This window comes from Salvelinus fontinalis, chromosome 1 (assembly GCF_029448725.1).
Source record: "Salvelinus fontinalis isolate EN_2023a chromosome 1, ASM2944872v1, whole genome shotgun sequence".
NCBI classification, from domain to species: Eukaryota; Metazoa; Chordata; class Actinopteri; order Salmoniformes; family Salmonidae; genus Salvelinus; species Salvelinus fontinalis.
In genome coordinates, this window is record NC_074665.1 from 40,713,047 (window position 1) to 40,736,244 (window position 23,198).

Sequence of the window (23,198 nt, forward strand, 5' to 3'; positions counted from 1 at the left end):
GTGGTGGTGTCACGCTCTGACCCTTCCTCGTGCTGTATTTCACAGGAACTGAACGAGAACCAGTTGACCCCTAAGCGGGAGAAGCAGGAGTGGCTGGTGCATCAGAAGGAGTGTCTCCAGCAGCTGCAGGCGGAAGATGAGGCGGGGCTCCTGCGCCGCCAGAGGCAGTACTACGAGCTGCAGTGTCGCCAGTACAAGAGAAAGATGGTGCTGGCGCGCCACAATCTGGAGCAGGACCTACTCCGAGAGGTATAGTACATTAACAGTACCCACAACGAAGACATTTTTTCCAAGCAATAGAGGTGTTTCAGAGTTCCATTAGGCTCTGGTCTCGGACCACAACTCTTCTCATGATATAATGCAGGGGTTAAAGTTCTCTGTCACTGCGCCAGAATTTGATTTGATTAGATTTTTTTTCAATGTTAAAGGTCTGAAATTGGTACAGAATTATTATTTTTTTATCAGATTTTTTTTCAATGTTAAAGGTCTGAAATTGGTCAAACGCGCTGTTTAATAGATGTACAAAATGATCCTCTTGCCCTAAAAGCATGACGGTCATAACTTTTTTTATTACATGAAACCAAGGTTAACTTTTGCCCCAGACAATCGATATGAGATCGACTTAAGTTTCAGCCATGGGATTTTTTTCCCCTTTAACCCCGATTTATAAAGCTACATCTGATGTTATATAGTACAGCACTAATGCCTAATACCCCAACAGGCAGAAAGGACATCATATTTGGGTTGTTATCTGGTCAGATTCCAGATTCTCTCCATTTATCCTAACGTCTTTCCCTACCCTCATCTGTTGCGATCTCCTTTGTTTCTTCCTTCTCCATCTAGGACCTGAACAAGAAGCAGACGCTGAAGGACCTGGAGTGCGCAATGCTGCTGCGCCACCACGAGTCCACCCAGGAGATGGAGTTCCGGCAGCTGGGCTCGGTGCAGCGCACGCGGGCCGACCTGATCCGCACACAGCACCAGACGGAGCTCACCAATCAGATGGAGTACAACAAGCGGCGCGAGCAGGAGCTGAGGCAGAAGCACGCCGTGGAGGTCCGCCAGCAGCCCAAGAGCCTCAAAGTGAGTGAGAGCGAGACCCCCGGTACCCAAACCCAGAACCAGCCACCTCCAGAGGAGGAGGACAAGGGGGAGGAGTGCCAGGAGACAGGCGGGCTAAGGAGAGCCCAGGCTGGGGCTGAGGGAGTGGAAGAGGTGGGGCTGGTAGAGGAAGGGGAGAAGGAAGAGGTGGAAGAATGTGAAACCAAAGAGGAAATGGAGGGAAACAAAGGAGAGGTTAGGAAAGGTTTTGAAGGAGGGAAAGAAAAGGTGGTGAGAGACCAAAGTGGAGATGGAGAGATTGAGAAGGGAGAAGAGAAGGACGTGGGAGATGGGGATGAGGTTTGCTCCATTGTAGAAACAAAGGATGAAGTAGAGGAGAAGAGCGAGAAAAGCGAAGATAACGAGGGTCAAGAACTTGAGTGGAAAACGGGGGAGGGAGAAGGAGAGCGAAGGCAGGTGGAGGGAGTGCAGTGGGGGGAGGATGATGGGGATGATGAAGACGAAGCGAGATATGTTCTCGACGATGACGATGAGGAGGAGGATAGAGGTGTGGCAGACGGCTGTCCGTCTGAGCTCATCTCCTCCCCATCCCTGGAACGGCGGCATGTCCGCGATCAGCGCAAGGGGGACGAACTCTCTGAGTTCTACTTCCCCGACACCCTTGAGGAACTCGAGCCTCTTCACCCCTCTGCCCCACCCCTTTCTCCACCCCCTGTCCCCTCTTCCTTTCCCTCCCTCTTCTCTCATGCCATCTGCCTCCTCCTCTCCCTCTCGGCCGCCGCCCAGCCCTCCAACCTCACCTTCCTCATACTCTCAGTCTTCCTCCTCTCCCTTCGTCGCTCTCCCCCTCTCCCCTCGCTGGCCTCCCTCCTCCTCTCGGGTGAGCTCGCCCTCCTCGCCCTCTTCTTCTCCTACCTCTTCCTCCGCTCCTGCTGCTCCCTCTCTCTCTCCACCTACCTGTCCCTCACTCTGTGGGCATGCGGTCTTTTCAGCCTGGGCCTCTCGCTGAGCCTGGGTCTCTATTATGTCCCCGTAGCCCTGATCTCTGCCTCCTTCCTCAGCTCGCCTTCCCTCTTCCTCTCCCTCTATCTTGTGGTGGTGCTGGTGGTGCGACCGGCGCGCGTCTTCCTACAAAATGCCCCCCGGAAACTCAACCGTTTGTGGATGAGGTTCCTCTTTCGCCTCCCCCGCCCACTCTTCAACATCTGCCAGTCTCTCCTTGGGGGCCTGGCGGAGCGCAGCCTATATGACATGTTCCCCAAGGCCGGGCGCAACTGGGGCGGGCGCCAGTCCAAAATCCCTGTGCCCCTAAAGAGCCTGCCCTTAAGGAGCCTGGCTGGCAGGGGCCACGTTGGCTCGCCCCTTGCCACGTGCCTCCTCTGGATCAGGCGCTTTATCAGACGCCCCCTAGGAGTCCTTGCCGACCTGGCCAACTCGGTCGTGCTAAGGCTAGCTAGCAGGGTCCTTAAAGAGCTGCCTCCCGAGTGCCTGAGCAGACTTCGTACATTCGGTCTGCTGAGAGAGGAGAAACCTAGCAGGCTGCCCAGGCTACTGCCCAGGGAGGTCAGAGAGCAGAAACAGAGGGAGAGGAGGAAGAGAGAGAGGGAGAGGCAAAGAAGGGAGGAGAGAGAATGTATGTTCAGAGATGAGGGGCGGTGGGAATGCGGGTTGAGACGAACGTCATCTGGGCGGAGTGTGAGGGGTAAAGTGCGACCATGGAGATAGTAAGAGAGGGAGGGAGTTGGATAGAGTGTGTGTGTTCCATCTATCACCGTATGACCATTGTGTGTTTGTTTCCTTTGTTTCAACCCTCCCAAAGATAGGTTGTGTGCATCATAGGTATACCTAACACTGTGTTGCATTGGCTGAATGTAATTGGCCATTTTAATGTACTGTATTGCCAAAAGCATCCAGCACCTCCTGTCATGTCACTGTCTTATACCCCATTGAAGTTTCACTGTTTGTCACTCACTATTGTGCTTTTTGTAAAAGTTTAAATGTTTTCTTTATTTTGTTCTTAATTCGTAAGACAATATGTTTATGGTTATTTCTGAGACCATGTTTGTGCAATCTATTCTTGTGTTTTTATTGAAGTTTTATGATTTCAGACATCTTTTTAGTGCATTGTTCACGCACATTGAATTTCTTGTCAGTGGATAACGGTTATCAATGGCCACTTGATAGATATTATTGGTTGTGGATTGTCCACAAATCAAGCATTTCACCCATTATAATACTAAATTACTGTGAAAGTAGAAGTAGGCAAACATCCTGGTCATTTCATTTAACCGCCCCCCCAAAAAACACTACTAGGTCATTAATATAGTGCAATAAATAATTAACCACACAGAAACTTCCAGAACAAGATTGCTTCAATCCACAAAATTAACTTTAATACATTAATGTTATGTACAAGCTAAACTGTACAATCATGTTAAACGCATCGCGTTTGATACGTAAAACTTGACGTAAATGCGGTAAACTGTCAAATAATTTCCACGTTTTTGTTCTAAAGATCCAGTCGTCCGAATATAGGATACAATATGCAATATGATACTCAATTACAAGTTAGCCAATGTTTTGGGATATTGCACATTGTATTTGGCTGGGTGTAGGCTTTGGCTGTCAATTTAGTGAGATATATTAGATATTTAGTTAGTACTGCTCAGTGAGACGAGTCGGCACAGCCAGAAGAGGACTGGCCACCCCTCATAGCCTGGTTCCTCTTTAGGTTTCTTCCTAGGTTCTGGCCTTTCTAGGGAGTTTTTCCTAGCCACCGTGCTTCTACACCTGCATTGCTTGCTGTTTGGGGTTTTAGGCTGGGTTTCTGTACAGCACTTTGACATCAGCTGATGTAAGAAGGGCTTTATAAATACATTTGATTGATAGTAAGACCCCAAATGTGAACATGTAGAGAGCAGTGGAAGCTGGTGAAATGGTTATTACCGTTATTGCGTTTCAGCTTCTAGTTAAGTAGATTGATTATTCATAGTTGTGCTATTGGCATTCTTATATAACGAATGATTTGCCATGTAAACATTGTTTTTATCATTCTCCTAAATGAAGATACAGCGCTTGTCTGTTCGGCTGTAATTGTTTGAATGACTGTTCTGTTATACAGCCACAGAGGTTAGGCTACTTGCATATATGCAAAAAAAAAAAGTGTTTTATATAGTTTTTGTTCATTTTAGTATGGCCATATGTTTAATATTATTTTATTGTTTAATTCGGATATTGGTTCAAATAAGTCTTTATGGCTTTAAAACAAGTCCAAAGATTGAGGGCACAATGCAATACTCAACGACGAGATTAACCAATTTCAACGATTGTCAAAGGGTTTTAACTAGTCTAAAACGATGCATAAGTATTTTTCCCAAAAAGGGCTGGAAATTGACTGGCCCCTCAACTGAGTACTAGTGAGTTTGTCACGCAAATTATATTGAATGATATGTAGCCAATAAAATATATATATATATTATATATTAAGTATGTGGACACACCTTCAAATTAGTGGATTTGTCTATTTCAGCCTCACCCGTTGCTGACAGGTGTATAAAATCGAGCACAAAGTCATGCAATCTCCATAGCCAAACATTGGCAGTAGAATGGCCTTACTGAGAGCTCAGTGACTTTCAACGTGGTACTGTCATAGGATGCCACCTTTCCAACAAGACATGTAGGGTTAAGATTTCCCTTCACTGGAACTAAGGGCAAGAGCTATGAAAAACAGCCCCAGGTCATTATAACTCCTCCACCAAACTTTAGTTGCCACTATGCATTGGGGCAGGTAGCGTTCTCCTGGCATCCGCCAAACCCAGATCCGTCCGTCGGACCGCCAGATGGTGAAGTGTGATTCATCACTCCAGAGAACGCGTTTCCACTGCTCCAGAGTCCAATGTCAGCGAGCATAACACCACTCCAGCCTATGCTTGGCATTGCACATGGTGATCTTAGGCTTGTGTGCTGCTCAGCCATGGAAAGCCATGAATCTACCGATGAACAGTTGTTGTGCTGACGTTGCTTCCAGAGGCAGTTTGGAACTTGGTAGTGAATGTTGCAACTGAGGAAAGACGATTTCAGCACTTGGCGATCCCGTTCTGTGAGCTTGTGTTGTCTACCACGTCGTGGCTGAGCTGTTGTTGCTCTTAGACGTTTCCACTTGTCTATGGAGATTGCATGGTTATGTGCTCGATTTTATTCACCTGTCAGCAACGGGTCAGGCTTAAATTGCCAATTCCAATCATTTGAAGGGGTGTCTACATCATTTGTGTATAGATAGATGGATAGAAATAAATAATTATTATATTTAACTACGTTGAATGATTGCTCGGTCACCCGTCCATTGAGTTGTAACTTGTTGTATAAATGGGCAGTTGGCTATTGAAGAGCCAGGGTAGAAGGAGGGCTAATTTAGAAGGATAAAAATTTCAGTAAAACATTTTAGCGAAGAAAAGATTCTTAATTAAAATATATCTATCTACTTGGGAGGTCAGGGGAAATGTACTTTAAAGTGCAGGAATACTACTTTAAATGCAGCTCACCCAGAAAATAGTCCCCTGCATTTTCCAGGTGAGCCATTGATGTGGAAGGGTATTAATTGAGAATGATGCGGCAGGAAGAGAACTCCCTCTCTCCTGCACTGTATTCTAACATAAAGAAAACTAGGGCATTGCTTTCTGGATGGCTTGCATTGGAGGGAGAGTTGGTGAATCCCTAATCCCCTTTTTAAAGGGTGATATATTACATTGTATTCTGGCTCTAAAAAGAGGCACATCTTTTCAGTTTTTCACCTCTTGTTATTTTGTGAATGTAATTTATGATTTCAAATTATTTCTGTGTCAGTATATTTCTTATTTTTCTATGTTTACTGTTCTATGTTTTGAATTTCCAGAGTTTTTTTTTATATGAATATTTAATATATGCAGTATTTCTAAGGTTAGTACTGCATTCTGTGCGTTGGGCCAGTAACCGAAAGGGCGCTGGTTCAAATCCCTGAGCCGACTAGGTGAAAGAACTCTGTGCCCTTGAGCAAGGCACTTAACCCTAATTTCTCCTGTAAATTGCTCTGGATAAGAACATCTGCTAGATGACAAAAAATGTAAATGTGTTCAGCAGCCATTTTGTATGCATTTCAGCCTTATTGTGAGTGCATAAGTGGTGTATTGTATGTGTAAGTAATACACAGCATTTTGGCATGTTTCGTTTTTTTCTTTCTCCAAACATAAATAAATTATTTTTTTGTTAATCATTTTGTCTTGTTCATTTTTATGATTTACATCTTTGTTTTGCATTATTTCCTTGTTATAATTTACCATCATTTCCATATCTTTATTCATGAATTCAGTCCATCAGTCTTTAACTAAACATGGAGAAAATGAGTGAAGTATTCTGGATTTACATTCAAACTCACTCATTTCATCTCATAACTTCTGTTTTTGTCGTCCTCTGTTCTCCCTGTCCCTAAATCTACCTCCAACGTGAATAAAATAAGTCGAATTTAGTTTTGACATGTACACTTTGTAGAGCTGGGACGATAAACTGAAAATTAACGGCACCAACCATACCGATCACTTATCGCAGGCATTTTGCAGATATCGTTCATTATAAGTAGCCTATATTAGAGATGTGATTTAAATGAAATATGTTTGCTGGTATGGGTGATTGTTAATGGGACAATTGATTGCTACAACCATCAAACTAGTAGTTGAAAGGATCTTTTTATTTAATTTTACTGTGGTGCACATTAATGTTATAAACTAATGGTTTTATTTATCGTCATCGCATCAATTCAGGCACTTTTATTGCGATATTAACTTTTGTCCATATTACCCAGCTTTAACACCATGGCTACGTCCCAATTATCTCCTTTCTTCCAAGTGTGCACTTGTTCATTTCCCTTCTCGGATTTGAAAGTAAATTACTAGTATAAGAAATATGGTGGAAATGCCCTCTATACCATGCCCCCCTGCAATCCAATGTGTTTAGATTTATGGGAAGTAGTGAACGAGTGTACACTTCAGGAGATATTATTGTGACGCACCCAGTATATCTGAATTCCAAATCGACCCTAGCCTATACAGCCTAGGCACTCATTTAGATCTGAGGATTGGATAGATGTAAGCAATATGGTAATAGCTTTATCTTGCCTTCTGATTGCTTGGGTGGAGTTTTTGCCACATTGCTTCAATCTATCCTATCCTCAGATCTGCAATGGCTATGGAGAAGGAGCTAGGGATCGATTTAAAACTGAATATAATCACAGATATTACGACTTTGTCTTGTATGTGGGGGAGTGGTTAGAGAAATGTTAGTCAATAGGAGTTGGGTTATGGTTTGTCATTGGTGATCAGCAATACCTTGAGCTAACTAAGGGTCGGCAGTCAATTCTGAAAATAAATTTAAATTCAACAAATTTATAAAACCGTATTTACCGGTATAGGAAGCAGTGGGCAATGTTCAATTTGTTGACCAAATAATTAATTCAGGACATCCTGATTTGATATGGAACATATAGTACCTAGAATGGGATGAAGACTAGGAGATGCTTTTTCAGCTCAAGTTGTCGCCTATTATACTCGGACTTACCCTCAAGGACATTTTTAAGAAATGTCTGACAACTTCAGCGGATATGAGAAGTTGTAGCTCAGTTGGTAGAGCGTGGACCTTGCCAAGCATAGGTTGTGGTTTTGATTCCCATGGAGGACTATTATGAAAATGTATACACTCGCTACTTACTGTAAGTCGCTCTGGATAAGAGCGTCTGCTAAATTACTGAAATGTAAAATGTATTGCAGGTAAGTGGAACGTGAAATATTCATTGGAAGACCCGCTTTCATCCAACGGCCGGCTCACGGTATCTTGTAGGAATACATGACTTTCTTCCTCACTATAAGTGAACAGAACACATACTGAGTTGGTCGTGAAAAGGATAACGAATTGGTTGTACACTTACCACACTCCGCCTCACACCACTTATTTTTTTTTAGGAGTGCACATCCTATTATAGATAATAACCATTTAGGACCTTTACAACTTTCATTTGCATATGTTTTATACTGTTCCAATCATTCCCAGTCAGACATTACAAGGAGTCTTTCCCAATTCTGCCTCCACTAATGCATACATAGGGTTTAAATCAGAGGGGAGGAGTTCCACCACTTAGGGTTGGGACATGGTATACAGTAGGCAGCCATTCAATAGAGGTACTTTAAAAAAAAAAACTACCATAGAAAAGCAAGTGATTGAGGTCACTAATACCTCTGTAAAAATCCAAATGCACACTCCACAGCCCTATATAGCCTATACACATATTGGATCTTCACCTATTCAAAAGAACACATTCAAGCACATCAGCCCAAACAGTTGTCTCTCTCGCTCTTTCTGTATTGGTAAGGAGACAACCAGGACACCATTATGTTCGCCTTAGAGAATCTTTAAAATTCTCTTTCTCAATTAGTCTTTCATAGATTCCTCACATCCTCTGTTCTTGCCTCCTCAAAACCCATTGGAGTAGTAGGTCAGAGGGGAGGGTAGCTTGGAAGTACAATACATTTGAGGAGGAGGCAAGGAAATAGGATGCGAGGAATTGGAAAAAGACAAATTGAGAAAGAGCCTAAGATAAAACCTGATGTTACAAACAAAACATTATGGGTAATGTAGTACATCATGCCACACTCTCTCTCTCATCCAGTCCAAAGAACTCCAGATCAAGCGTCAGTTCCAGGATACGTGCAAGATCCAGACACGCCAGTACAAGGCCCTGCGCAACCACTTGCTGGAGAACACGCCCAAGGCGGACCACAAGGCGGTGCTCAAGCGCCTGAAGGATGAGCAGACGCGTAAGCTGGCCATCCTGGCTGAGCAGTACGACCACTCCATCAACGACATGCTGTCCACACAGGCTGTGAGTAAGACAAGGAGATGTTGTACACTCTTTGTACCGCACCACCTCCAACCCACGTAGCACCTTACCCACCCCTGCCTGGGCATGCGAGCCAGCTGCCTGCACTCCTGGCTGTCCCCAGACTTGACACCATCACCCCACTTTCTTTGTCCTCACTTTGTAACAGTATGATATCCTCTCTGCACTTGGCTAGCAAGCTACACCCTTTCTCTCCGTAGTTGACTAACAGTACCTCTCCGTAGTTGACTAACAGTACCTCTCCGTAGTTGACTAACAGTACCTCTCCGTAGTTGACTAACAGTACCTCTCCGTAGTTGACTAACAGTACCTCTCCGTAGTTGACTAACAGTACCTCTCCGTAGTTGACTAACAGTACCTCTCCGTAGTTGACTAACAGTACCTCTCCGTAGTTGACTAACAGTACCGCTACTAAAAAACCATGCCATACCCCCTGCCCTGGGTCTGACTGTCCTTGCATGGCACAACATGGGCCTGTTCAGAGGATGTAGCTTTCAGATAGAAATGTATCATATAGAACAGACATTTTTTGTCAGTATAGGGAATTGTGTCAGCGCTATTCATATATCTATTTATATCTGCATCATTACACCTGAGATGTTAGAGAAAGTGAGACATCTCACTGGCAATTCTTTGGGGGGCGAGTGGGGAGGGGACAATAAGTAGACCAGAGCCAGCTGTGATTGGGCAGTTTCCAATTGAAAAAAATGTCAGTTTAAGTGGCCGTTTCCTCTCTCACGTGAGCGTGTCAGCAATTTATGGAGGAACCGCAAACTCACGTGGGAAAGCCTGCTCACGCGAGAGAGGGAACGCCTACTTACACAGACCGAAACCTTCACCATTTTTCCCCAATGGTAAACTGCCTGAGTAAGACATTTATCCACCATCTTTGGTTACACCCCATACCTACTAGAACAGCAGGGCCGCATTCAGCAGGGCAGAACGTTGTGGAATATTCAGATATAAATATATGATGGAGAACAAATACTCCTCTCTGACATGAAGAAAAAGGAATCCTGTCAGCTCTAATAATGTCATTTCTATCTGTAACGTTCCACAGCGTTACGCCCTCCTGAACAGAGCCCAGTTACATGCATCTGTTAGGTCCTCACGTAGCACCAATACACGTCCAAGACATTCAAGCAAGCCAAACCCCCTTTCTCTGTCCCTACACGACACCACATCTGCTGGCACACAGAAAGCTACAGAACATCTCTTGTGTCTCCAAATAGCACCGACTCACATCCACAGGCACAGATCTGCGATATGTCAAAGCCTCATGTAACACCTTACATAGGCCACACACACCCCTGTCCCTATTCTCACCACACTCCTCCACTTGTAGGCTACTAGCCAAATGCCTATTCACATTGTTACAAGCTTTACCCAGCGTTATACAGTCTCTAATGTGTCTATACTATCTCTACTCTATTACTATCATCAATACCACAGCATGTATCAAACAAACTACGACACCCTATTCATGTCACACAATACCTCACTTATTACACCATCACACACTCATGGAAAGAAGTGGAGGGTGCTCAACCATCACACACTCAACCCACATTCACTCGGAGCAAACCCCTACCTCGTCAATAATATCTACCCAAAACATTTCCATTTAGTAACTTAACACATCTCCCTCACATTAAGATAGACATCCCCTTCCTATACGCCACATCCCCTGATCTGACCCTCTGTTTCCCTATGCCTAAGTACGGGAGGAACTCCCTTTTCCACTTCCTTCACCTATTTTTATGCTGATGCCCTACCTTATTTGCCACTCTGACTCCAGCTCCGATTGGATGAGACGCAGGAGGCGGAGTATCAGGTGCTGCGGATCCAGCTGCAGCAAGAGTTGGAGCTGCTCAACGCCTACCAGAGCAAGATCAAGATCCACACTGACTCGCAGCATGAGCGGGAGGCCAAGGACCTGGAGCAGAGGGTGTCCATCCGCCGGGCACTGCTGGAGCAGAGGGTAGGTGTTGGGGGAAGTTGCCCCTAAACTCTGATCTGGGGTCAGTTTATCATTTCCCCCACTAATGGTTCGAGTTGGGGGAGGGGAAACTGATCCTAGATCTGTACCAAGGGGAAACATCACCCTGGAGCAAGGGGTGGATAGATACAGCTTGTCCCATATCCCTCCCCTTAGCCCTAACCCCTAACTTTAGCATGTATGCGGGGTCTGGATAGGTACAGTGGCGATTTTAGCATGTAAATCTTGATGGTGCAGAAAAAGAAATACGTGGGATGCATGCAAGCAAAGCCACAACACTAAACAATACATTAATTGCACTAGAACGGTGCCCACAAACTTTTAGGGCCTACATAAAGCTGTCCCAACATCTTACCACTGCTAGACAAGGCTATCAGCAGAGCATTGTCTGGCAGCGAAACATAGCTGATATGGCTGACTTGCTTAAACAAATGTGGTTTCTAATTTCGATTAGGACATTAATGAGCGCGCTAGGACGGACGTAGTCAATATAACTATTTCTTTAGCACCTTTGAAATGTACAGCGACAGAATTCAGAACATGGGCTTTTCTTAGTGTTCTCCCTGTACACCAAGTCAGAACCGTAGGATAAATAAAGTGGGCATGTAAGCAGACAATGAAAGCTCTTACAATATTCTATGATTACATTTCTCTAAAAAAGGTTATAGGCTAAGTGTGCACCACCAAGTCAGGACAGTTGCTTGTGTCATGCACAAAGTAGATGTCCTAACCGACTTGCCAAAACTACAGTTTGGTCACAAGAAATTTGTGGAGTGGTTGAAAAACAAGTTTTAATGACTCCAACCTAAGTATATGTAAACTTCCGACTTCAACTGTAATTTATGCAACAGCATTCAATATATTTTTGGACTCAACTTGTTGTGCTGTGCTCACTTGAACAAGGTGGCGCGGCTGTCTTTCGTGGGCACATTTTGTCATCAAAGTCTGGCATTCTCTGGATTTATGGTGCTTTCAAAACGACTGGGAACTTGGGGGGAAAAAACAAGGTTGAATCATGATGATGTCATTGATCTTCAGGTTGTAGCTCTAGAAAGAGGCCGGATTTATAATTCCGAGTTGGATGACCATTCAAACTTATTTTCCCAGTCGGAGCTCGTTTATTCCTGACTTCCCAGTTGTCTTGAACTCACTCAAGTCAAGTTTTTGCAGTTCCGAGTTAATAGTTGTTTTGAGCGCGACACAAGTCATGCTTCATTGACAGCATGGCCAATGTTGAATGTTTATCATTGTAAACATGGAATAGAGCCCCTTAATCCAAGATTACGACCACACAGCCAATCCACTGAATAGCAGGCTAGTGATTGCTTTGCCATGCTTGCAGTTAGCCACTATCACTGATTCCTTCCAAACCACTCCTTGTTGAATTTGCGATTTCCAGCTCGTTGTGTGTTTATGTCGAATGGCCGATGAGTACCGATACATTTTATCTATAATTGCTCCATTATTTCTATTCTTATGACAAGGATTAAAAAGGATTTGCCAGTAGATTGTCGACTTGATTCATGATGATGACTGCTAGCTAAGATTTTGAAAGTATGATGTTGACATGATCAGTCCAATCAAAGCTACTGTACATATTACGTGATTTGACGTCATTTTATCTGTGGCCAATGACCTTGGATGGGCACTTCTATTTTAACTCTATGGCAGCACCCAAGGGGATAGAATTTTCTAGCTTTACCCTTAGACTTGGAGGTGACGTAGTGTCCCCATGAGTGACAGAACACTGAGCCAATCACGGCTCAACGCTCCATATTTTCTGCTGGCTTGCCCCACCACCACAGAAAGCACTGAGCTAAGCTGAAACACCTGCATTTTGGAGCTGCCTAACTCAAGAAAACAAAACAGAGACCATGTTTGTATACAGCTTTATTAACTCAATTATATATATTTTTTTACATTGTTTGCAAACTGATATGTGACGCGTATTAATGTCAAAATAACATACAAAACAGGCAAGCCCTGAATGACGGGTCGCCACTGGATAGGTATAACCAGTGTAGTGGAGGAGTTTCCACCTTACATTTCTGCGCACATCAAAAATAGGTTTAGGGAGCGAATTGGGACTGACAGAGAGTATGGCTTAATTACAAATTGACCGCCTAGCCCTGGACTTTTGTCTTGGATGTTAAAAGATGTCTTGGATGTTTGTCCAAAATGTAAATTCAAGGCTACGTATCTGGCCAATTGAAAAATGCAAAGAATGTATACCTAACTCTAGCACCCCTACATTCTAGGCACTCCTGTAGATCTGACCAAATTGGATAGGTGGAAGCAATATTGCAACCAATCAGAGGCTATTACCAGAATGCTTATCTATCCTCTCAGATCTACAGAAGTGCCTAGGCCGGTTGTAGAGGTTAGAGTTTGTGACTACATTTTTGGACTTTTGGAATGGGACTGATATGTAACTATGGAACGATTTCAGTGGCAACAGAAATTGTATTTGAATTCCATACATTTTTTATTTGTATGAGGATATTGCATTTTAATATAATATTTTTGAATTTGTAATGCACAAATTGAATTCATTATGAATTACATTTCAATTTAATTGAATATTGAAGTTCAGTATTTATATATCAAGTTTCAATTAGAGTATGTGAGTGGGGTTGATGAGCGGTCGGAAATCCCACTCATCGCTCATGGAGTGGGATTTCCAACCGCTCTGCTAAAAACCGCTCCTTGCTCAAAGAAAAAAAAAATGGTCCTTTCATTAAAATCACAATTTAACCAACACATATCTATATCTGTGACTACCTGGACCTACTGTACCATTTTGTTTTGAAGTATTGAAACCAAACCATATGATTTGAATGAAAAGTATTTTAATAAACAACAGGAAAAGGCGGCTGTAAGAAGCACTCGTCATTTCAAATAGGCTACATGTCGTATTAAACAGCATATAAACACTCTAAATAGGTCAGGAGCCAGACAGCTAGCCAAATATCGAGTGCAAATAAATTATTTTGTCTATATTATTACAATTATTTCAAGGTTATAGCCTACAAATAAATCAATTGTCAAGCTTTTGCATGCGCGACACACTAGGCTGGCAGGGACATTAAGCGCTCAGCATATTAAATAGACATACCCAAAAGTAACTGCTATTCATGTGTAATTACATGATTGACATAAAAAAACTTGATGTTTTTGGAAAGAAGACATCTGGGAGATTATGAGGAAATGATCAGAAGATAGATAGGAGTTACATAGTTCAGAATACACAAGATCAAGCGCACACAAAATAACTGTTTTTTGGTTTGTTTTTTTAAGTCATCTTTCATTGACAAGCTACAAGTGAATTATTGATGACTTGAGCTGGCTTCCACAACGTGTGAACAATATCAGGAAAAAAATGGGATTGGTAGACCTAACAATTAGAAATGGGCAGATGTTTTAGTAAGTGTTCCAAGTGTCCCCAAACCTGTCAAGTGGCATATGTCTGTAAATTAGATCATTCCAGTGCTATTACATATTTGCAATCCCTAAAAGCTATTTGTTCAGTATAAAAACACAATATCGACCATATCAACCTCACTCAAACATTGAGGTGGTGTTATGGGGTATCCAGGGTGCATTCAAGTGTTCTTTCAACCTCTCCAAAGTGTCCGAATGTGGTAATTGCACTGTTTTTGCACACTGGATGTGCCTCTTGCTTTGTCCCACCCAGGTCAACTGCATATCCCTGGAAAACATATCATTGGCTACAAGACTGTCGAGGTGCCATAGTAGCCTACAGGCAACCTCATATTTCTTTATATGCAAAATATTTAGTCACTTGGTGGACATTAGATGTTACCATTAAGTCATACATCATCAGATAACATTGGCAATAGGATTTGTTCCTGCCAACCTAAGGAGTAATTTGATACCCTCCATGTACCTATAGCTCAAACACAGACCAAATTGAAGCTTACCTTGTAAGATGTTTGGTGAAAACGTTGTGTAAAATAAACATTTTGACTCTCGGGACTGGTGATCAATAACATTAGTTCACAGGCAGACAAATAAGATATCTTTGATCTGTGGAGTCCCGGCTTTCGGTGTGTATCAACGTATTCTGTGTTTATTTTGATTATACTTCAAAACACTAACAGGAATGTAGGTAGCAGCCATCTTGAAATAAGGTCATCAGCTCGGTCTGCCTTTATAAATTTGTATGCCCATCTGGTTGTAAGGCACACCAAAGATTTGAAGGCACCGATCAATAGCCAAGATACTCAGCTTTCCGCAGACACCCTGCTTTTGCAGACAGGGGCTACCTTTCTCATACCAGACTGAATTGAATAAAGAAAATCAAATAGGATCCCCAAATATGGGAACTTTACATTTAAAAGGTACAACATTTCGCTGTATTAAATCATTATAGTCTATAAATTGCATATATAGCCTGTGACTTAAATTAAATACAAATTAAATGTAGACTGCCTTATTTTAGTCTCCATCTACAGTGCCTTTGAATTCATTTTAGAAACATGAGTTTGGCCAGAGTCTATGGCTTCATGCTCATGCGATGGTGCCTGGAGAGCAAGTCAGCAGCGGAGAATATCCTCGCAGCACTTGCAGAGCCACTGGGGATGCTAAACACCCTTCGGGCCACTCTTGCAGGGATGTGTTTTTTAAAATTATTATTATTATTATTATTTATTTTTTATTTATTTTTTTATCCCCTTTTCTCCTCAATTTCTGTGGTATCCAATCGCTAGTAATTACTATCTTGTCTCATCGCTACAACTCCCGTACGGGCTCGGGAGAGACGAAGGTCGAAAGATATGCGTCCTCCGAAGCACAACCCAACCAAGCCGCACTGCTTCTTTAACACAGCGCGCCTCCAACCCGGAAGCCAGCCGCACCAATGTGTCGGAGGAAACACCGTGCACCTGGCCCCCCTTGGTTAGCGCGCACTGCGCCCAGCCCGCCACAGGAGTCGCTGGAGCGAGATGAGACAAGGAAATCCCTACCGGCCAAACCCTCCCTAACCTGGACGACGCTGGCCCAATTGTGCGTCGCCCCACGGACCTCCCGGTCGCGGCCGGCTGCGACAGAGCCTGGGGGCGAACCCAGAGACTCTGGTGACGCAGTTAGCACTGCGATGCAGTGCCCTAGACCACTGCGCCACCCAGGAGGCCCTAGGGATGTGTATTTTTTATTTTATTTTTTGTAAGTAGGACTAAAATATTTTTGGGTAAAATAACCCTATCAAACGTAAAGCTCCTTGAAAGAGGTAATATTCCAGGCCAATTATGCCAAAATCAATCATGGCCTATTGTATACAGTGCATTCGGAAAGTATTCAATCTTATTCTAAAATGGATGAATAAAAAAAAATCCCTCATCAATGTACACACAATACCCCATAATGACAAAACAAAAACAGGTTAAGACATTTTTGCCCCGCTCCAAAATATATATAAATGGAAATATCACATTTACATAAGGATTCAGACCCTTTACTCAGTACTTTGTTGAAGCACCTTTGGCAGTGATTACAGCCTCATTTCTTCTTGGGTATGACGCTACAAGCTTGGCACACCTGTATTTGGGTAGTTTCTCCCATTCTTCTCTGCAGAGCCTCTCAAGGCCTGTCAGGTTGGATTGGGAGCATCGCTGCACAGCTTTTTTCAGGTCTCTCTAGAGATGTTCGATCGGGTTCAAGTCCGGACTCTGACTGGCTGGGCCACTGAAGGTCATTCAGAGACTTGTCACAAAGCCACTCCTGCATTGTCTTGGCTGTGAGCTTAGGGTCGTTGTCCTGTTGGAAGATGAACCTTCGCCCCAGTCTGAGGTCCTGAGCGCTCTGGAGAAGGATTTCATCAAGGATCTCTCTGTACTTTGCTCCATTCATATTTCCCTCGATCCCGACTAGTATCCCAGTCCCTGCTGATGGAAAAACATCCCCACAGCATGCTGCCACCACCATGCTTCACCGTAGAGATGGTGCCAGGTTTCATTCCGACGTGACGCTTGGCATTCAAGCCAAAGAGTTCAATCTTTGTTTCATCAGACCAGAGAATCTTGTTTCTCATGGTCAGAATCCTTTAGCTGCCTTTTGGCAAACTCCAAGCAGGCTGTCATGTGCCTTTTACTGAGGAGTGGCTTCCATTTGGCCACTACCATAAAGGCCTGATTGGTGGAGTGCTGCAGAGATGGTTGTCCTTCTGGAAAAGGTTCTTCCATGTCCACAGGGGAACTCTGGAGCTCTGTCAGAGTGACCATCGGGTTCTTGGTCACCTCCCTGACCAAGGCCCATCTCCCCAAATTGCTCAGTTTGGCCGGGTGGTCAGCTCTAGGAAGAGTCTTGGTGGTTCCAAACGTATTTCAGTTAAGAATGAGTGAGGCCACTATGTTTTTGGGGACCTTCAATGCTGCAGAAATGTTTTGGTACCCTTCCCCAGATCTGTGCCTCGACACAATCCTGTCTCAGAACTCTACGGACAATTCCTTCAACCTCGTGGCTTGTTTTTTTCTCTGAAATGAACTGCCAACTGTGTGACCTTATATAGACTGGTGTGTGCCTTTCCAAATAATTTCCAATCAATTGAATTTACCACAGGTGGACTCCAATTAAGTTGTAGAAACATCTCAAGGATGATCAATGGAAACAGGATGCAGCAATGTGTCTGAATACTTATGTAAATAAGGTATTTATGTTTTTATTTTTTTATACATTTGCAGAAAATTAAAAAAAATCTGTTTTCGCTTTGTCATTTTGTGGTATTGTGTGTAGATTGATGAGGGGGGAAAACAATTTAATCGAGTTTAGAATAAGGCTAGGGTCTGAACTTTCCAAATGCACTGTAACCTGGATTTTTTTTGACAAACATCCAAGACATCTGAGTGTGTGTTTGTTTGTGTGTGTGTTTTTGGTTAGTAAAAAAAGGAAAATTCGGACTACTGGGGACATTTCGCCAGTCCTATTTTAGGTTTAGGGTTACAATTAGGTTTACGAGTTAGGGTTAGGGGTTTTGGATTAAGGTTAGAGTTAAGGTTAGAGTTAGGTTTAGGGGTTAGGGAAAATAGGATTTTGAATGAGAATCAATTGTTTGGTCCCCTTAAGGATAGTAAAACAAATGTTTGTCTGTGCGTGTGTTTATGGGTGTTTTCTCACGTTCAACACTTCTGTGCCCTTGTTCCCCCTATTACCAACAGATTGAGGAGGAGATGCTTTCTCTTCAGAATGAGCGCTCTGAGCGCATCCGCACCCTCCTGGAGCGGCAGGCCTGTGAGATCGAGTCCTTTGACTCGGAGAGCCTCCGTCTGGGTTTCAGCAACATGGCCCTCACGGGCATCCCCAGCGAGGCCTACCCCAAGCAGGGCTACACCAACGCCCCACCAGTGTTCCGCTCCGGCGGGGGCCACTGGAGCCAAGGCATGCACCCCCAGAACGCCCAGCCCCAGCCGCACTCGCGCCGCAGCCACAACAGTAGTAGCAGTGGAGGGGGTGGGGGTGTTGGAGGGGGAAGCAAAGGGGAGTCTTCTTCTTCTCACGGCATGGCTCTGGGGTTGGGTCTGGGGAGGGACGGGAGGGAGGTGCATCCTTCATCTCGTTCGTCAGCCTCTTCTTCCTCCTCCTCCCAACAACACCACCACCGCCATCATCTGCCACAGCACTACCACCACCAAAGCACACCCCAGCTCTACCGGGAGCGGGAAAGGGATAGAGAGAGGGAGCGGGAGAAGGAGAGGGACAGGGAGTGGGCCGGTGTCCGAGGCAGCGGCGACCTGGCCCACCCGCAACACCCCCACCACTTCTCCCACAACCTGCCCTCTCGCTCCTCCTCTCAGTCCCTGGCCCTGCTGCCGCCGCCGCCCCCCGCGCCCCCCTCCATCTCGGGGCCCTCCTCGTCCTCCTTGCAGGGAGTGGTGTATGGCGGGGGGCTGGCCGTCAGGGGCGGTCCCAGCCTCATGGCCCTGAGGAACAGCCCCCAGCCGCTGAGGAGGACGGCATCCGGAGGGGGACCTGGCGGGGCGGGTGGAGGCGACGGGGTGCTGAGCCGCAGCACCTCAGTCACCTCGCACATCTCCAACGGCTCCCACCTCTCCTACTCCTAAAGAGGGGGGAGGCGGTGGAGGGTGTTTACCCGAGAGAGAGCAGGAGGTAGGGGGTAGACGGGGATGGGGGAATGTAGCTATCTGTCTTACCATTGAAGTGGGTGGGAAAAGGATGCAGATGGGGTGGTGTCTGTTGACTTTTTTCTGAGGTGAGGCAGGGGAAGGGAGGGGGGTAGGTGTCAGTTTGAGGGTTGCTCTTCAAGGTAGCCATGTCTTCTTCTATGATGTTCTATATTGGAATGGAGGAAGCGAGAGAACAGGTGGGAAAGTGCATGGAAAGGGAAGAGATAAAGACAATAGACCTAAAAGTGAATGTATGTATGTAGTGTGTGGTGTCCTGATAATCTAGCAAGCACTTGTGTTGTATGGCTTCAGAAATGGAAGACATGGGGAACAATAAAAATGCTGGTTTTAGTCTGCATTCAGAAAGGTAGCTATTGTTCGAAACACATTTTATTGGTTTATAACTTATTTGTTGACATAGTTTTTTGGTTTATTTTGTAGATGTGTTAAAAACAATTGGCTCGGGACGTCACCAAGGCCTTTAAGAAGTCATAAAGGGATGGTGTGATGACCACGCAAGAATTACGGCTGATGTAAATTAATATGAATACACAGAATGTTTATAAAGGCAACAAACAGACCCGGTTTCATAAAAAATAATGAAAGCACCTGGAATGGAGAGAGACATTTGTGTGGACAACAAAATGACCTCAACAACTTTTCCGTCATCCATGACATACACTATATATACAAAAGTATGTGGACACCCCTTCAAATTAGTGAATTCGGCTATTTCCAACAAGTCAGTTCCCCCGATGAACTGTAAGTGCTGTTATTGTGAAGTGGAAACATCTAGGAGCAAGAACGGCTCAGCCGTGAAGTGGTAGGCCACACAAGCTCACAGAACGGGACCGCTGAGTGCTGAAGCGCGTAGTGTGTAAAAATCGTCTGTCCTCGGTTGCAGCACTCACTACCAAGTTCCAAACTGCCTCTGGAAACAACTTCAGCACAATAACTGTTCGTCAGGAGCTTCATGAAATGGGGTTCCATGGCCGAACAGCCTCACACAAGCTTAAGATCACAATGCCAAGCGTCGGCTGGAGTGGTGTAAAGCTCTCCGCCATTGGACTCTGGAGCAGTGGAAACGCGTTCTATGGAGTGATGAATCACACTTCACCATCTGGCAGTCCGACGGCCGAATCTGGGTTGGTGGATACCAGGAGAACGCTACCTGTCCCAATGCATAGTGCCAACTGTAAAGTGTGGATGAGGAGGAATAATGGTCTGGGGCTGTTATTAATGGTTCGGGCTAGGCCCCTTAGTTCCAGTGAAAGGAAATCTTAACGCTACAGCATACAATGACATTCTAGACTATTCTGTGCCTCCAACTTTGTGGCAACAGTTTGGGGAAGGCCCTTTCTTGTTTCAGCATGACAAGACAATGCCCCTGTGCACAAAGCGAGCTCCATACAGAAATTGTTTGTCGAGATCAGTGTGTTAGAGCTTGACTGGCCTGCACAGAGCCCTGACCTCAATCCCATCAAACACCTTTGGGATGAATTGGAATGCCGACTGAGAGCCAGGCCTAATTGCCCAACATCAGTGTCTGACCTCACTAATGCTCTTGTGGCTGAATGTAAGCAAGTCGCCGCAGCAATGTTCCAACATCTAGTGGAAATCCTTCCCAGATGAGTGGAGGCTGTTATAGCAGCAAAGGGGGGGACCAACTCTATATTAATGCCCATGATTTTGGAAGGAGATGTTCAATAAGCAGGTGTCCATATACTGTTGGTGATGTAGTGCATTTATAATCTTTAAAAATGACATAGATGTCCATGGGAGTCGCTCCAATGCATTACATAAATGTACAAAACATTTGTAAACATGACCAAAATCACATTTGAGATGTACAGTATTAGTTGTCCAAGTTTCACTGGTATTTAAAGACCAGTGCAGTCAGAAACTTAATTTGTCTGTGTTTTACACTGCAAAAAGTGAAATCTAAGCAATCCTAAATATCTTCTATTGAGTGATAATTTTACCTTCTAGAAAAATATCTTGAAATAAGTTAAATTACTCGTATTAAGACTTTTTAGGTTAAAATAAGCACAATTATTTGCCAATGATGTTAGATCATTTAGCTTAGTAAGAAAAAACAAGAAAAAAACATTAATTATCACTCAATGTAAGATATTTAGGCTTGCTTAACGCTCACTTTTTGCAGTGTATATATATTTCCACACTGTGGTTGGAATAATATTGTGAAAATTATGATAATGCCCTTTTAGTATAAGACATGTTTGAAAAGACCGCCTGAAATTTCAGCTTGGTTTGTTTTGGTGACATCACCAGACAGTTAATAGACCAATAAGAAAGAGCGTTCCAAACCTCTGACAAAAACTGCTAGTTTTTAGTTTTACCCTCCCCACTCAGACCACTCCCAGACAGTCCTAGCAAAATTCTTGCTTGAGAAATGGCTATTCTTGTTTATTTCCTTTTAAAAACAAAAATGTATCCGTTTTATGGAGTAATAACGACAATGATCATAGTAATTTTGATATATTCAATGAGTATTGAATCCAGGATTTAGACTAAGAAAGCATTTTCTATAGGTCAATATTACCATTACTAATCCATATATAGTTGTTGTAATCTTGTACAAAAATGTGTTTTTATCTTGCAAGAAAAATGCCACTTTTGACTATGAGCTATGGTTGAAAATGTGTAAAAAATAGATATACATTGAAATGTCAGGTATGGTGTGTGTAACAGGTATTAATGATTATTAATAATGTTTTATTAATAATTGTTGATTATTCATGTGTGTACATGTGTTGGTTGAGTGGTATACAGTCTAGTTATATTGCCACTTTTGTAGACAAACAAACATTATTGCATTTTAAAGACACTTGTGTAACCTTTATAAAAGGTCCGACCCCAATGAAAAGGAAGGTGACATATCCAAAAGAAGCAACATTGGTTGACATGAACATTATTAACCTCTTCTGGTATGTTTCTGTTCGTTTGTTGGATTTTGAAATGAAAACGTTAGGTGAATTTTCTAGAGATTTCACGATGATTTATTCTACCCGAGCCCACACATATTCTAGCATGAAGAACAAAATGAAGTTCAAAGATAAAGAATGGTGCACAATTTAGATGATAATCTCACAGTGCACACCATCATTGCAAGGTGCGAGCCACTTGTCAGTGAGCTTGTGCTACAAGTTGAAGTAAGTTTTAAGGTCAAGGGTTGTCAACCATTTGTTGTGTAGTTAAGCCTACACTCACCAGGGCCATATTACTAAAATACTTAACTTCCCCTTTCTTAATTAAAGGGGTTTGCCTCATTCAGTTAGCTAAGACTCTGTTTATAACTAGGGATTCTGAGATTCTGTTCCTTTGTACAAACAGGGTGATTTATTTATTCCTTCTCAAAAACACCAGCTCTGACAAGTCCCAGTGCATGCAGAAAACTCCTTATATAAATAAGACTGGTGGGTTTTGATATGTGGATGGATGGTTGGTAACATAACATGCTAATTCATAGGTATTGGGGGGTGGTGCAGTAAATGGTGTTATCTTAAGGTCTAGGAAATCATAATGGACATCAGGAAGTAGAGATCCTAATTCCTTTGTCACAGACATAGCTGGTTAGATGATGATATGGACTGCTCTGTGTGGACTTGTGCTTTATGGTTTGCAAAGGGGAAATTTTCAGTTAATATGTAAACATAGTTGAACATTCCAATCAGGGGATTCCAAGCTTGAGGGAAAAGAATAGGGTTCTTTAAAATGTTTTGAACAAGAGGGTAAAAGCAAAGTAATACAAAATAAAAATGAATGATAAACATTGGTGTTCCTGTCTTTTTTTTATTTTTATATGTATATTACAATGAGCATTAATTTGCTTAGGCTTGAGCATATTCCCAAATTGATTGAATGGTTATTTTTGTTATAATTGCATCCTGCATGTTTATGTAGCCTATACAAACCAAGAAAAAGATAGGCTATACTAGATACGACAGTTATCGGATATGAAAACGTTTTGATAGCCTATGTTGTTTTTGTCCTGTAGCTGTGCGTGTTTTATATCTGACACTGCCATCCCCACAATTGCGTCCGTGCGTCCCGCCCT

The 23,198-nt window shown here is 43.5% G+C and overlaps 1 protein-coding gene across 3 annotated transcripts in view; it reads left to right on the top strand.

The window, feature by feature from the left end:
* The window catches only part of taok2b (TAO kinase 2b), a 62,987-nt gene extending 40,074 nt beyond the window's left edge, over positions 1-22,913 (top strand). For 2 of the 3 annotated variants that reach the window (XM_055921154.1, XM_055921164.1), the window contains 2 exons: positions 46-249; positions 844-6,307. In XM_055921154.1, the coding sequence (XP_055777129.1) occupies positions 46-249; positions 844-2,787 (2,148 nt within the window). In that variant the 3' untranslated portion in view covers positions 2,788-6,307. Of the gene's footprint in view, positions 1-45; positions 250-843; positions 6,308-8,752; positions 8,966-10,781; positions 10,965-18,154 lie in introns of those variants that run through there. The other variant, XM_055921173.1, reaches the window with a different exon arrangement.
* Positions 22,914-23,198: the final 285 nt, after the last annotated feature.